Consider the following 15,236-nt stretch of genomic DNA (forward strand, 5'->3'; position numbering starts at 1 on the left):
GGGAACGGGGAGACGCACTGCAAAAATCGTCTCTTAGACAACTGTTGTTGCGCTTGTGAGTTCCGCTATACTGCCAAATTAAAAAAAATTAAGTCTGTAAGTTATTGAACTAGCGAACGAAATTGTTGTTCTATTAAAAAAAATGTACTTAGTGATAAATTTCAGCAGTTTTTTGCATATTTTTTTGAATAACTTCTAAACTGTTTACCTTAAAATATATTTGAGATTCTCATAATAAGCCCTTTCATTTGATATATGACACGATATTGACCGTTACAAGTCCGTCTTTGGGTCACAGACTTACATATGTCTGCCAAATTTCAACTTAATTGGTCCAGTAGTTTCGGGGCAAAGAGGATGTAACTGTGACAGACGGACAAACGGACGGACGGACAGACAGAAGCACGAGCACGAGTGATCCTATAAGGGTTCCCTTTTTTCCTTTTAAGGTACGGAACCCAAAAAATTATACATAGGTACTCGGGCCCATGTAATTTTCTGTAGGTTTTTTTTTCTGAGTTGGGAAATCAAACAATCCCCCCCTCCCTTTTTTCATTAGCGGGCGCCATTTTCAAAATTTAGATAGCCCATATAAGATGTGGTTGAATTCGTCAGAATTGTGTTAGTGACATAGGTTATATAAATTTTGAAAATGGCGTCCGCTAATGAAAAAAATATATGTAAATAGTCTGGTTTTTTGTTTGTTTTAATAATAGTTGCAGTTTAATGTAACAGAAAATTATACTTTTTTTCAACTTGATGTACTTTTCTTATTTTTGGTTATATCTGGTTAATTATTTTTTAACGTTATATAGAGGATATTCACAGTCACTTCGCACATATTTTGGAATGATCCATTCAGTCATTTTCAATTTAGAGCAGTTCAAAGTCAACTGTGGATTGTGAAATTTTTGAACGTTTTCTAATAATTTGTTAGACGAAGAAGTAAAAATGTTACAGTATGTTATGTTATATATTTGTGATCTACTCATAAAGCCCTTTCAATTGATACCCCACATGGTATGATTAAAAAAAAGTAAAAAACTTTGTACTGCCGACTTTTTGACGTCACAGCAACTACCCCCACCACTTTCGCGCTTGTCATATCATATATTTGTATTCAGGACATCACACTGAATGCACTGATACCAAAAATGTCCATGTCTGCGACGACATGAGCGAAAAGTAACCTAAAGCCTGTTCCGCCAAGCCACTATATACCTAAAGCCTGACCAGGAATATATGATCACGCGCCATAATATGTTGCGGAATTTCATTGGAACTACATTTTTCATACTAAACAGAACTGTCACCACATACTTGAGAATAACAGCGCCCTTTTGACAAAGATCATATATTTCTGGTCGGGCTTTACCTATCAAGATATTCAAGGTTAATCTGTAAGTTAGTAACGTTAGCAAATGCAAACGATAATTGCGACAATAAATACGAACATAAACTGAGTTTATTGGTATACTCTGTATTTAACAAAGCTAGGGTAATTTTCGTTACTTGTAGTCGTGGTTTCTTTTGGTAGGCACTGGCACTGGTGGCGGGAGCCCGGGGGCCGGGGCCCGTGGACATTACTCATCATTTGCGGTGATACCGCTCGTCATTGCGGCCCATTCAATTTGTTTATATTTCACGCCACTCGAGGTGCTCCCGGAGATATATCGCCTTTAACGCTGAAATGTGGGGCTTTCTCGATATTTATGATGGCTTTATCTGAGCCTAGAGCTACGCTGTCTGCCTTAATGTGCTTTACAGCGGCTGTAAAAGCATCTCAGTTGTCATTTACTGTTTATTCCTTTACTTGGATGTTTTAAAATAATGACAGAAGGATTTTATTACTAAATGATAATAATAAATCTATTTGATTGTGATTCCGTATGTAAATCTTTGATGATTCTGTTATCATAATTAAGTTTGGAAGAATTGTAATTCGGCTTCTATGGTACAATGAGCCTTAAAACTAAAGTGCCTAAACTTCTTCTCCTTGTCCTTTACCCATTATTTGGGGTCGGCTCTCCTAATAGTTACATTTCGCCAGGCTTCTCGGTCCTGGGTCGTCTCAGGCGGGATTTGGGCTTCTTCCATATCCCTCTTTACTTTTGCCAGCCATGTCAGTCGGAGTCTTCCTCGTCGCGATTGTGTGGGGAACATATCCAGCACCTTGCGTGTCATGTGTTCGGGTTCTCGGCGCATGACGTGCCCAAACCATCGAAGTCTCCCTTCGGTTATTTTTTCGGGTAAAGGTCTCACTTTAAAACTACCACGGATGTAGGTGTTACGGATGCGGTCTAGTAAGGTGACACCACCGGCCCAGCGCAGCATTTTCATTTCGGCGGCGTGAAGTTTATCCACTAGCCAGCACTCGCACCGTACGCCATGGCCGGACGGACTGCCGCTTTGTAAATTTCTTACTTACTTATTATAAACATTGTTGTACAGAGGCGCTGGGCAGCGTGGGCAGCACGGCGGGCAGCTCGTGGCCGTCGTCGACGCCGGAGCCGTCGCCGACGACGGACGCCGTCGAGCCCGGCGACGCCGACGCGGAGCCGCCCTTCACGCTCGGCGCCACCGAGCACACGCCCTACCAGTGCCAGTTCTGTGACAAGGCCTTTCCGAGGCTGTCCTATCTTAAGAAACATGAACAGGTAAGTAGTTATTTGTCACCACCGACAACAAACACAGGCCTTCTCAGAATGCCGTATGATTGTAGCAACTATGCATATTGATGCATATTGATGCTTAGTTGCTACAAATCTATACTCGTGATTAGGGGTCTGTGTTGCTGTGTTGTGTAATAATGTGCGTTTCGGGTAAATAATTTTCACTGTCTCGTGCTTATTCAAATTAAATTATTGTATCTGAATAAGATCGTATCCACATTTGGAGAGATAAAGAGAGTTAGACCGAAATATCTAAATTAAATAGATTGAAATCTAAAACTTACAGAAAAGGACGAGCTGCTTAAAGTAGGTATGAATAGCTGTAGTTTATACCTACAATGTTGCAATGATTATCATTTAAAATCACCCAACAAGTTATCTCGGGCGTCTTTTGTGGTAAAATAACCTAGTCGGCGGGTTGAACTATGTGGCCATTAAATCCGTCATATCTATGAATTCACAGTCCAGTTTCACCATACAGCCACTGCGCTTCATTAGCAAGTAGATACCCAAAACGGCCCATTTACAGAGCCGGTGTGTAGATATGTATCTCAGCCGCCTTGCACCGAGCTGAGGTCTGTGACGTGAGGGCCATTACGCCGGCCGTACATCTCGGTCCCTTTGTGTCTGCCGCTCGCCCGCGATCTCGCTGCGTTACGATTACAACACACACCGCGACAGATCTAGCTAAGATAGGACAAATAGAAACGTCACTTTACATGCCGCCGCTCCCCAATCTGCCTAGATACAAATCACTCGTAAAGCGACAAAAATAACACCCTGGTTATGACTTAAGCTAGCCAGTGCAAGTAAATCGGAAAAGGTTATTGATTGCTAAAGGATTTCATTAGATTATCAGAAGAAATTGCAGAGTCGCCGTTGCGTCTTGGTAGATATCGATCAGTGCATGCGCAGACGCGAACTTGTATCTAAGAAGCCGTGGTCGCCGACAAATGTATCGGGCGATGATCGCGTCGGGCTCGCGCGCGACAGAGCGGTGACGGCCGGAAATAGGCTTGCGATAACAACTCCCTAGCCTGCTCGCCACACCTTTATCATCGCACCGCAGCTTGGGAAAGGCGTTCATTAAAAATAAATCAATTGGCAGTCCACACGCAGCCATTCGTCTCGGGCGAGCAGCGCCTCCGGGGAAATCGTAAAACTGTAAAGGAGAGTGCGTTAGGATTTGCTGTCGGAGTTAATTAAGACGTCTGATACGTATTCTATTTGATAGAGGTTGATCAGTCGGAGCGCAATCTCTGGGTAATAAAGCAGTCTCAGAGACGGCGGTGCCCGCGGTGGTGTGGCGACGGCATAACACCCACTCTGCCAGTGGCGTGGCGTATATAGCCGACTTGTCTTATTGCGATTCCACTTCCAATTAAGTTGATCAGTACTTCTAGTACTAATTTTGCATTTAATAACGTTATCCTTTCTCTGAGTTTGCTGTTTAATTTAAGACCGATGAGTGCACAGCATAGAATTGAGACTAGATAGATAGATAGATAGATAAAGCGTTTATTTGTTTGTTTGCTGCAAATACACACAATTTAGAAATATCGACAAACAGAAAAATACACAATTAACAAAATACACAATCAATTAAAACAAAATACAAAATCTTATAAATATTAGAGACATAACACCAACAGGAATAGCGGAAAGATTTGCACTGTGTGCATTGCAACAACAGCAAAAGGGTGCCGACTCACTATACGCTTCACTCTTTCGAGCAAGGCACTGATATTCTGCCGGAACCCAGATCACGTGATGAGTGTGATGTAAAAGTGTGTATGAAGTGGTAATATATATATACGATGCAGATGTTGAGAGATATAATTTTCTAAATAATATAAAAATGAAATAGTACGTAACGGGAAATAAAAGTGACCAAAAAGAGAAAATATCTAGAAGTGTGTAGGTTCGGTGTAATGTCTCCTAGAAATCCTCCGAAGTACCTATTATATTCTGAAATCCGCAACCAAATAGCCGTATGGTATCCCCGATTATTGTTTTGCAAGTAATAATTTTTTTAAGTTTTGTATGAGTTTGCTTACTATTATTGAGCCGTCTTATAGGTGGAGAGATATCATTCCAGCATTTGGTTGCGAGATATCGGAAACAACCGGTAAAAGCAACCGTTCTATGAGATGAGGGTGCATTTCTAGAAGGCAACGCCGAGTAGTTCTAGTGCCGTGACGGTTGTGAAAGGATGAGATATTTATCTTAGAAAAGAGATATACCGGTGATTTATCCTTTATAACACCAAAGAGAAGACATGCTACACTAGGTGGATAAAAAGCAACAAATGTAACAAGGACAGGTTTCCTTTTTATTACATAAGGTTACCTATAATGACGTCAAGTAGTTAGGTAACTAGCTTTTGCCCGCGACTTCCTCTGCGTGGAATTAGTAATTAGAATATTGAGTTTTATTCCCTACTTAAGAAATTATTGATTCCCCATACAAACTTTCACCCCCCTTTTTATACCCTTAAAGGATGATTTCGGGGATAAAAACTAGTATATATCACTACCCACATTTCAAACTATCTGTATACCAAATATCATCTAAATCGGTTCAGCGGTTATTGATTCCATACAAATTTCCACCCCCTTTTCACCCCCATAAAGGATGATTTCTGGGATAAAAACGACCCTTCCCCGGGACTAATAAATACAGTCTTAACTTAACTTGGCTAAACAACGTCTCCTGAAGATGTACATACTATACAGACACCGTAATAAAAGTTGTATTTAGCGTCCATTGGTATAGGTACAATTTTACTAAACCCCTGCTTGTATTTTTATAAGTGGTGTGCGTTCTTAAGTAGAGTAGGTACGAGTTAAAATTTCCTGAATCTCATTTAAATACAACTTGACACAGAACAGGATATTATGATATACATCAAGAGTATATCTGATGTCTAACATAATGTAGGTACCTATCGCTGACTACACGGTAGGCGCAGTGGGCAATTCTGACCCCGGGGCACCCGCGCGGTGAGAACCACCGCCCCCGTCACTCCACCTGTGAAAGTCACGGTGCCACTCAGTAGCCGCCCAGTGCCCATTCCACGGTTTTTATTGACCATCAACATTTAAAACTTGTTTTTGGTGATCTTTACTCGGAAACATTCGCCGTGCGCTCTCACGGTGTTGTGGTAATAATAAACCGTGGTTATTCGCGTGTCTTTTCACCATAAACAGAGGTGGTGTTACGGCGAGATGCCGGCCAGCAGGGCTCCGTGCACCCAGGGGCCGGGCTCCCGCGGCGCGAGCGGCGCTCCGCTTATTGACCGCTAGCACGAAGATGTCGATGCTAGATGAATTTCGCAACGTGTTCGCCACAGTGTGAATCAATATTGTAGAAGGTTCTGTGTGTATGATAATGATAATCGTATTCTTTTCACTGTGGATTAATCATTCACGTTTCTTTCATTCTCCTTGGTTGCGATTCCGTACCTAATTATCATAGGCTCTGGGTTAATATTTTGATTACTCATGATGGCAGTTAAATAATTATCTACTTTTTGTCTTTAAAATGGATTACGATACGATTTTGTTGTTTGTTTAGACTGAAGGTGCAGAGACTAGCGTTTTTTGGCAACATTTTGAACGTATCATCGATAAATCGAATCGTAATCCAGATCCATGGAAAGCACTTGTACCTAATTAAAAGTAATGAGCATCACAGCCTTAAATTTGCGCAGACGCGTGGGCCACGGGCATGGGCACTAGCGCCTGCGATTTATCGTTTGCGGACGATTGGATTTATTAATTCTGTCGGCGCGGGATTACTCCAATTAAGCGCGGGGAGTAAACATGCCGCTGTCATGTTTATGTTATGCCTTGTGCTCGGGTCGCAGTACTAGTATCAGTATCAGCAAGTATACTTACATAAATTCGTAAGGACACGATGAAAACATCCGAGCTGAAAAAGTGAATCGGCACTTTATGAATGATTTCCATTTATACATCGCGTCCATGCAATTTTGCAGCTCGGTGTAATTAGCTAACCCACTACTCCTCATATACCTATAAACAGGAAAATAGTGAATAGGCTCTATGGAAAAACAAGGCAAACACCCTCTGACTCGCTGCCAGCGGGTACTGTGCCCAGCAGGCTGGCCGCATTTCCCCGTTGAATAGCTATGGTATCTTTTAAATGAATGTGCATTATCAAGCAGCACTTTTTTAATAATTTGTGGTTATCAAACTTTAATAAGATTACAAACAAACAGACAACAAACAAACAACAAGACACAAAGACAACGACACAAAAGTTTCAAAAAGTACGTTTGTACGTCATGTAATCATTGTAAGTAAGAAATACCTACTGATTGTAAGTATTATACTGTGGTGAGACTGGTGAGAGCACGCGCGAACTGGCATGCGACTTGAGGGGTTTAGGGGTTCATCTATACCTACTAGGAACAGGGCAAATACTTAGTAGATTTGCAAATGGAATCCTTGGTGGTTATTGGGAGTCTTGCTAAATGGTACAGGATACGCAATTGTTGGCATTAGAATTCTGATCTAACTGGACTTGTTCTAGGGTTTAGACTAAAAGTAAGTGACAACCAATTTTTTATTTATAATTGCTATTTCATTTTTACATCGATAAATTATTATTTATAAGAGCAGTTCCATCTTAAAATCTACTCTTTCAGCACTAAAATTGCTTCCGAAATATTTTCATCTTATCTCATCCTTTTCATACAAACTCATTTTCCTCCCAGGATATTAACGGCAACTATGAACGTCACGCGTCTATTATTAATAAAAGGTCATTGAAGAGTTAGGAATATTTAAAGTTTTGTATGAAATCTGTTTTTCGCTCCAAATTTTACAATAATCAAAATATCTAAAAAAAGTTAAACGTAGGGGCATAGCTATTGTAAATAATGTAAATATACATCAAATTATGTAAAAATATTTTCCATAATGTCAATATTCAGAGGAAAATGGGGACCACGTTTGTATTGAGAAACGGCCGTCCCCTTTTCTCTTAAGGCCCAGTAAGTTCGTGTTCTTCTCTCACTCTCACTGAGCGTAAGCGTGAGCGAGATGGATGTGCGTGCTGAAGTGCATTTTAGACCTATGTTCGTGATTTTTTATTATCGAGCGAAAGTCATCGATTCTAATCTAATCAATAGAGTCCCTCGAGAAAGGCCTCAAGATTGCTAATTAAATTTTTGACATCCGTATGGTGATACAAATATAACCGGCCAAGTGCGAGTCGCACTCGCGTTCCAAGGGTTCCGTACATTACACACAATGCATTTTCTTATGTAAAAGTTAGTGATTTGTCTAAAAGACTAGTATCTAGTATAGGGGTCGGATCAAAAATTTAGTAATTAAGTCCGACTCACGCTTGACTGCACATTTCTAATAGGTTTTCCTGTCATCTATAGGTACTATTTTGTGTATTTTTTTTCAGTTTTAGACTTAGTAGTTTCGGAGATAAAGGGGGGAATGGTAATTTTTTGCCTATTCTCTTGAATAACTTCTAAACTGCTTATCCTAAAATCATAAAAAAACCATATTTGAGATACTGACAATAAGCTCTTTCATTTGATATGTAACACGATATAGTTAGAAAAAAAATATTTTTTAATTTTCTCATTTACCCCCCAAAAGTTGCCCCCCATGTTTAAAATTCATTTGTTTACGTTACATGTCCATCTTTGGGTCACAAACTTAATTATGTATACCCAATTTCAACTTAATTGGTCCAGTAGTTTCGGAGTAAATTGGCTGTGACAGACGGACAGACAGACAGACGCACGAGTGATAAGGGTTTCGTTTTTTCCTTTTGAGGTACGCAACCCTAAAAACCGGCCAAGTGCGAGTCGGACTCGCGTTCGAAGGGTTCCGTACATTGTACAATATAAACAATGTATTTTTTATGTGAAACGTGAGTTCAAAAACCCTTAGGGGTCGGATCAAAAACTAAGTAATTAAGTCCGACTCACGCTTGACTGCACATTTCTAATAGGTTTTCCTGTGACCCATAGGTAAAGATCTATTTTGTCTATTTTTTCAAAATTTTAAACCCAGTAGTTTCGGAGATAAAGCCCCCCCTCTTTATCTCAGAAGTTGGTCATTTTTTGCCTATTTTCTTGAATAACTTCTAAAATTATAATGAAACTATATTTGAGATTCTCACAATAAGCTATTTCATTTGATATGAAACACGATATAGTTTGAAAAACTCTTTTTTATAATTTTCACATACTCCCCAAAAGTGGCCCCCGTGTTTAAAATTCATTTGTTTACGTTACATGTCCGTCTTTGGGACACAAACTTACATATGTATACCAAATTTCAACTTAATTTGTCCAGTAGTTTCGAAGAAAATAGGCTGTAACAGACGGAAAGACAGACAAACGCACGAGTGATCCTATAAGGGTTCCGTTTTTTCCTTTTGGGGTACGGAACCCTAAAAAGCGCTACGACTTTTCAAAAACTCCGCTCTCTGAACTTGATGTGCTAACAAAATTATCTAAGTTCTTAGATTTTACCGGATTTTCGATAGGGACATGTAGCCGCTGCTGCTGTTCGCTGGAATTCAACTAATGCGACTATTGTCTTATTTGAGTGACAAAGTCAGTGTACCTATCTACATGACATGCGTCACACCTTGCGCGTGCGTCACTCCCTGGGGCTTGCTAACTAAAATCACAAGAGCTACAAATGGAATAAAATAATGGCATGAATGTGTCTATACCTAACCTCATAATATAATTGGGCGATCAACTTTATTTTCCGAAGTAGGCACATAATTTATATGATACATTGCCCACTACTAGCAAATATACCTATGCTTTGAATTTGACAGCAAATGTATATGGCACTGTCACTGTACAGTTTTTTAAATAGGAATAATGACACGTGTTGAATTTTATAACAAAATCTAGCAACATAGATAGCAAATGAGCAATTTATCACAATAATGTAGATATTAAAATAATATATGGAAATAATACAAAAATACAGGACTTGAAAGTTTCAAAATTTAAGTAATTTTTTAACTTCCAAAAAGGAAAAAAGTAAGGGTACCATTCAATTTCTTACATTCTATCCAAAAAAATATTGTACGTCAACTATATACATAAACGCAATATTTCACCGACAAAAACGCAATTTTATTGTTCTGTCCATACATTCAAAATGGGCTCTCAGTGACCTTGACGTCACGTTCACTTATCATTTCGTTAGGAGCGTTTCGCGAGTGAAGAAAGTAGTAGTAGTAGTAGTAGTAATCACTTTATTGTACACAACATAGGTTTACAAAAATAAATTATAGTAATGGAAGTACAAAGGCGAACTTATCCCTATAAGGGATCTCTTCCAGCTAACCTTCGAGTAGATGAGTGGAAAACTATAGCCAGGTCAGATAGACAAACTTACAGGATGTACAAATTAATATTTAAAAAAGGAAATAACACTAAAGATTAAAATACATAAAATACATACTAGCATACATACATACAATACTAAATATATATTATAATATATATAAATATCACAAGTGAAAGAAAATAAAAATAAAGGTTAGTACTTAACCAGATCACGCTGATTGGAAAGCCAAAGCTTCTTCAGATTAGCCTTGAGTGACGCTACAGACTGGGACTGTTTGAGCGACAGGGGCAACTCGTTCCACAACTTCACAGCGCGAACCGTGAAAGAATTTAGAAGTAAGACTGTCGGACTTTGACTATCATTTCTGACTTTTGTATTGCTTTAATGCAATGGGTCCCATAATAGACATTTTGATCCTAAAAATAAACCTGATCGATTGATACCATTAATGAAAATTTGTCATCAAGCCTATTATGCGGTAACTCAAGTTATCAGTAGTTAAAGTTCGCCAGTTCAGTACTTACTTATGTTTTGTGATTTAGTACTGAATTGTCACACAGCGCCATCTTCTCCAGCTGTCAAACTGGTCACATCACAATCAATGAATCTTTAAAAAAACAATAAAACTTTAAACCTTACTAGAAATAAGAATTTACAATGATTTAGCATGTAGCATTTGAGAGAACCCAATTTAATGTAAAAATCTGACTTTTAAAATATGTACCTAGCGAGTAGGTACTGCCCGCTCGATTTATTGCATAGTGGCCACAGTGTAATATATAGATCGGTATAAGTAGCTGTATACCTAATTAAAACGCAGCAAGGCTCTTGGCTTAGATTACCTGATGTATGGTGTCCGCTAATGATTTAATTTAGATGGATAGCTTCCCATAGATCCTGCACAGACGTCGCCCCTTAAGTTTATTGGCCCTAAGTTAACTAAGTTTATGTACCTATTGAAATATTGGGTATGTGCATGATCACCCGGTTGCAAAATTGCATACCCACTTTATAAATGAATTCACTTCATAAAATGGGTATGGACTTGTGCAAACTGTGGGGAAAACGGCAACACATAACGTCTCTGGTCGCGGCAAAAATGTGCACTTTTGTGCACCCATTTAATACTTCTAGGGTTTCGTCAGCTGTCAATTAACAAATGTGGTATAGTTAAAACCAAAGTTACGCACATAGCTAATAAAATAAGTTAACAATATACATATTACTGCTGCTATTGAATAATTCCCGAATACTGAAGCGCCGTTTGAGTGTTGCCTATTTTTATTTTATAATTTGTTTCTTAGTGCTGAAACAACCAATATTAACGGGAAAACACTTGTCAAACCTTGAGATATTAGTTTAACGATGTGTGTAACTGTATAAGGCGCTATTTTAAATGTAATTTGTGGCAAATGCAGGTACTTTTTATTAAACAAAATAACCTACTGATGGTTTATAAACTTGTAAGTATGTCAATTACCACCCAATTGTCAGTATCTGAGAATCAAAATTAGATTACTTGTGATATTCGTAGATAGAGGGAACAAGTTCCTTTCTTGTTGATGGCGGACGTGCAACCACTTAGTTCAATTAGATCCTTACACCGCCGGACACCGTTACCCATAATTGCTGCAAAAGATACTCTTACATTTTTACATAGGTACTCATGCCAGGAAGGTCAAGTATTTTTGAAAAAAAAAACTGATACTCCTCACCTGATATTAAAAGCAATCATGGGCTCATGGGCCAATTGACTTTAGTTAAAGGGCCAAGTTCATCGATAATTCTATATCATTATTTATATACCGAATTTACGAATATAAGAATATAAATTAGATACCATTATCAGTGTCTCGCGTTAGCATAAATTTTTCATTCAATTCGGAATTCGTAATTAGATACTACATTAACTAACCTATATTCCCTTTATTTAGTAACTGGTAAGTTATAAGCCCTATGATTGTTAAGATAATAACTCATAAACTCATACTCATAGTCTATCTATCCCCATTTTAATTGCGCGAGTGCCGGCGTGTCGGGTTGTCGCACTAACTATTGTAACAATATCTCGAGACACTGACCAACTGTGTAATCGGTTACACTGGTTTTGTATACTGCAAAGCTATAGCAATAACACCTTGAGGCGTGCGAGCTGTTTGTTTTTCATCTACCTGTACCTGCCTGCCGCGCCGCCGCCGCGCCGCGGCGCTAACGAATTGAGATGTGGCGCTAATGGCCCGGCCGGCTACCCCGTGGTAATTGAGGGAGCACGAGACCGCAAACCCTTCTAGGCAAACAACAATCTTCCCAAAAGATCAATACTAATCTATCGAATTTAGCGACTTGTTACTTTATATCCTTGCGTTTATTAGGGTTCCACGACCATTTTTAGGGTTCCGTATTCAAAGGGGACCCTATTACTAAGAGTCCACTGTCCGTCTGTCCGTCTGTCTGTCTGTCCGTCTGTCTGTCACCAGGCTGTATCTCATGAACCGTGAGACAGACAGACACACAGTAGACAGTTTAAATTTTCACAGATGATGTATTTCTATTGCCGCTATAAGAACAAATACCTACTAAAAAGTACGGAACCCTCGGTGAGCGAGTCCGACTCGCACTTGTTTGGTTTTTATTTTTAATACCCGGGCTGTAGTAACGAAATTTAAAAAATAATGTAATTTGGTGATACTTAAATAAGTATTGTTATGCTTTATTAAAAAAAAAATATATACAGAAACGAATCGACAGTGGGCAAAATGCATGCAAAACCATGTGCGGTTATTGATTCGTTCCAAAACCGCTTTTGAAAATTCCATTGCGGCGTAGCAGAATAGAAGTCAATCATTCCGAACGCGTGTTTAGCATGATAGTGGACGAGTGCCGTCGAGGTGGTCAATTAGTAAAAGCGTGAAGTGGCTGTCACAGTTTGGGAGTGTACCTATTGTGGTAGAGTCGGGCTCGGCTGGTTTGAGTTCACGTTGGTGCGAAGGCCGATGGCTCCCATTATCTCGCTGCCAACCAAGATTCATAAGCGCTACATTTGCATCCTCATTATGGACTTATGAATAATCCTTTGAACGAGAAAATGTTCATTTTTACACGTAGAGTAAATTAACCAACCACGTCTGGTATTTGGTTTCCTGGTTAAATACAATGACTAGTTTATCCTTTATTACACCGATATTTCTAAACAGTAAGCAACATTTTACTAAGACCTACATGGGCGATAGTTTCTTGAAGACAAAATTAAATGGTGTCAAAACCACGCATTTATTGACACCCACCTAATTTGCAGAAATTGATGCACACACAGATGAAGGTATAATTCCATCACTAAGTATCGTGAAGTCGTGAATAGTCTTGAAATAGGATGATCGAGTTTGTGAAATTTGCAGACGTGGTTTCCAAAACATCTTAATTTTTTTTTATTGGCTGCAGTTAGTCTGTGACGTCTGTGTACCTACCTACCTGTCTGCGTAATCATAATCATAATCATTTACCACTACCACTACCACTCTCTAGCTCTAACTTATGCGATTACCATCTGGGGAAATGCAGTATTGATTAAACCGGGTATTGATTCTACAAAAACGCTCGATTAGAATAATATGCGGGGTAAATTTGCGCACATCTGCGAGGTCTTACTTTGTTAAGCTTGAACTGATGACGGTCATATCATTGTTTATATACAACTCTGTGTTAGAAATTCACAAGAAAGCAAGCACTCTACTTAAGCGTTCGGATTGCCACAATTATAATACAAGGAACAATAGCAAACTAATACTTCCATCACTAAGATTAAAAAAGTGTCAAAAACAGGATTAAAAAAAAAAAAGTTTTTTAATAAACTGCCCACAGATGTCACGGATTTACCTTTTAATTTATTTAAAAACACAGTCAAGTCCACCCTAGGGTGTGTACACCCTATCATCCGCCTTAATTGAAAATAAATGTCTCGACCTCACTCAACATCACACTTCCCTCAGAGACGCAAGAAAGGAATGTTGGAGAAAGAAGGATTCTCAAGACGATGTTCTAATGGAATCTATTCTGGATAAACTTTCTCACATGAAAAAACGAGCAATCGAGCGTTCAATTTTCATGAAAACTAAAACAAAATCCTCCATTTGGCTCTCAGTGATACCGACAAGGAAAGACCATTTTGACTTATCGCCACTAGAATTTAGAGACGCACTGGCACTGCGATACCACAGAACACCTGTCTCCATGCCCAAATCATGTGATGGCTGCGGCAATGATGACTTCAACGTTGACCACGCCCTTTGCTGCAAAACGGGTGGTTTAATAACACGACGCCACAACGAAATTAGAGATCTTTTTTGTGTGTTATGCCAGCACGCTTGGGGGAACGTGGTCAAAGAACCCATCGTCACCGAAGGCTACGGTGGACTTCGCGGGGATCTCTGCTGCCGTGGCGTCTGGGATGCACAGAGGGAGGCGTTATTTGATATCCGTGTCGTAGACACCGACGCTCCCTCTTATATCTCACGTCCGGTAGCATCCGTCCTAAAATCCGCCGAAGAAGAGAAAAAAAGAAAATACACGAACGCCTGCGAAAAGCGTCACGCAACTTTCACTCCCCTCGTCACATCCGTCGATGGAGTCTTCGCTCCGCAAATGTCCACCTTCATCAAACATCTCGGTGAAGCCATCGCTGACCGGTGGAACAGATCCCTTAGTGTAGTAATGGGCTGGCTAAGATCCAAAATTATGATTTCGATAATCCGAGCCACCAGCATGTGCATCCGTGGGACACGGCACATTCAAATCCATCCAACATTTCTTCGGTTTCAATGACGGTGCAGCCCTACTCAACCCGTCTATCTCTAACCTGTACTAGCGTCGTTTTCTTGTCGTTGCTCATTTCTGTTTATTTTTATTTTATAATTTTACATTTTGAACAATAAACGTAATGACTTTTTAAAAGTACAGGGTAACTATCAAAAAAACACAGTCAAGACTTTTTCCAAAACCATGCCTTCTATTCGATTACTGAATATTTATCATTAAAACATATTTTAATTGACGCAAACTGTAAATCTTAGATTTCAATTATTATTAAGCGTATTTACCTTGTGTAAATCCATAATGCTCTCTCTATATAGTAGGAGATACGTTATATATGGTCGACCTTCACCCATACGTCTGACGGGTGAAACTTATATTTTATGAAAGA

The 15,236-nt window shown here is 39.3% G+C and overlaps 1 protein-coding gene across 2 annotated transcripts in view; it reads left to right on the forward strand.

Annotated features, from left to right (window-relative positions):
• Positions 1 to 15,236, forward strand: part of LOC134755837 (zinc finger protein 423 homolog) — an 89,890-nt gene that overhangs the window by 66,553 nt on the left and 8,101 nt on the right. For both annotated transcript variants that reach the window (XM_063692454.1, XM_063692453.1), the window contains exon 2: positions 2,452 to 2,657. In XM_063692454.1, the coding sequence (XP_063548524.1) occupies positions 2,452 to 2,657 (206 nt within the window). The remainder of the gene's footprint in view (positions 1 to 2,451; positions 2,658 to 15,236) is intronic.

The sequence above is a fragment of the Cydia strobilella genome, chromosome 3, assembly GCF_947568885.1.
Source record: "Cydia strobilella chromosome 3, ilCydStro3.1, whole genome shotgun sequence".
Taxonomy (NCBI): domain Eukaryota; kingdom Metazoa; phylum Arthropoda; class Insecta; order Lepidoptera; family Tortricidae; genus Cydia; species Cydia strobilella.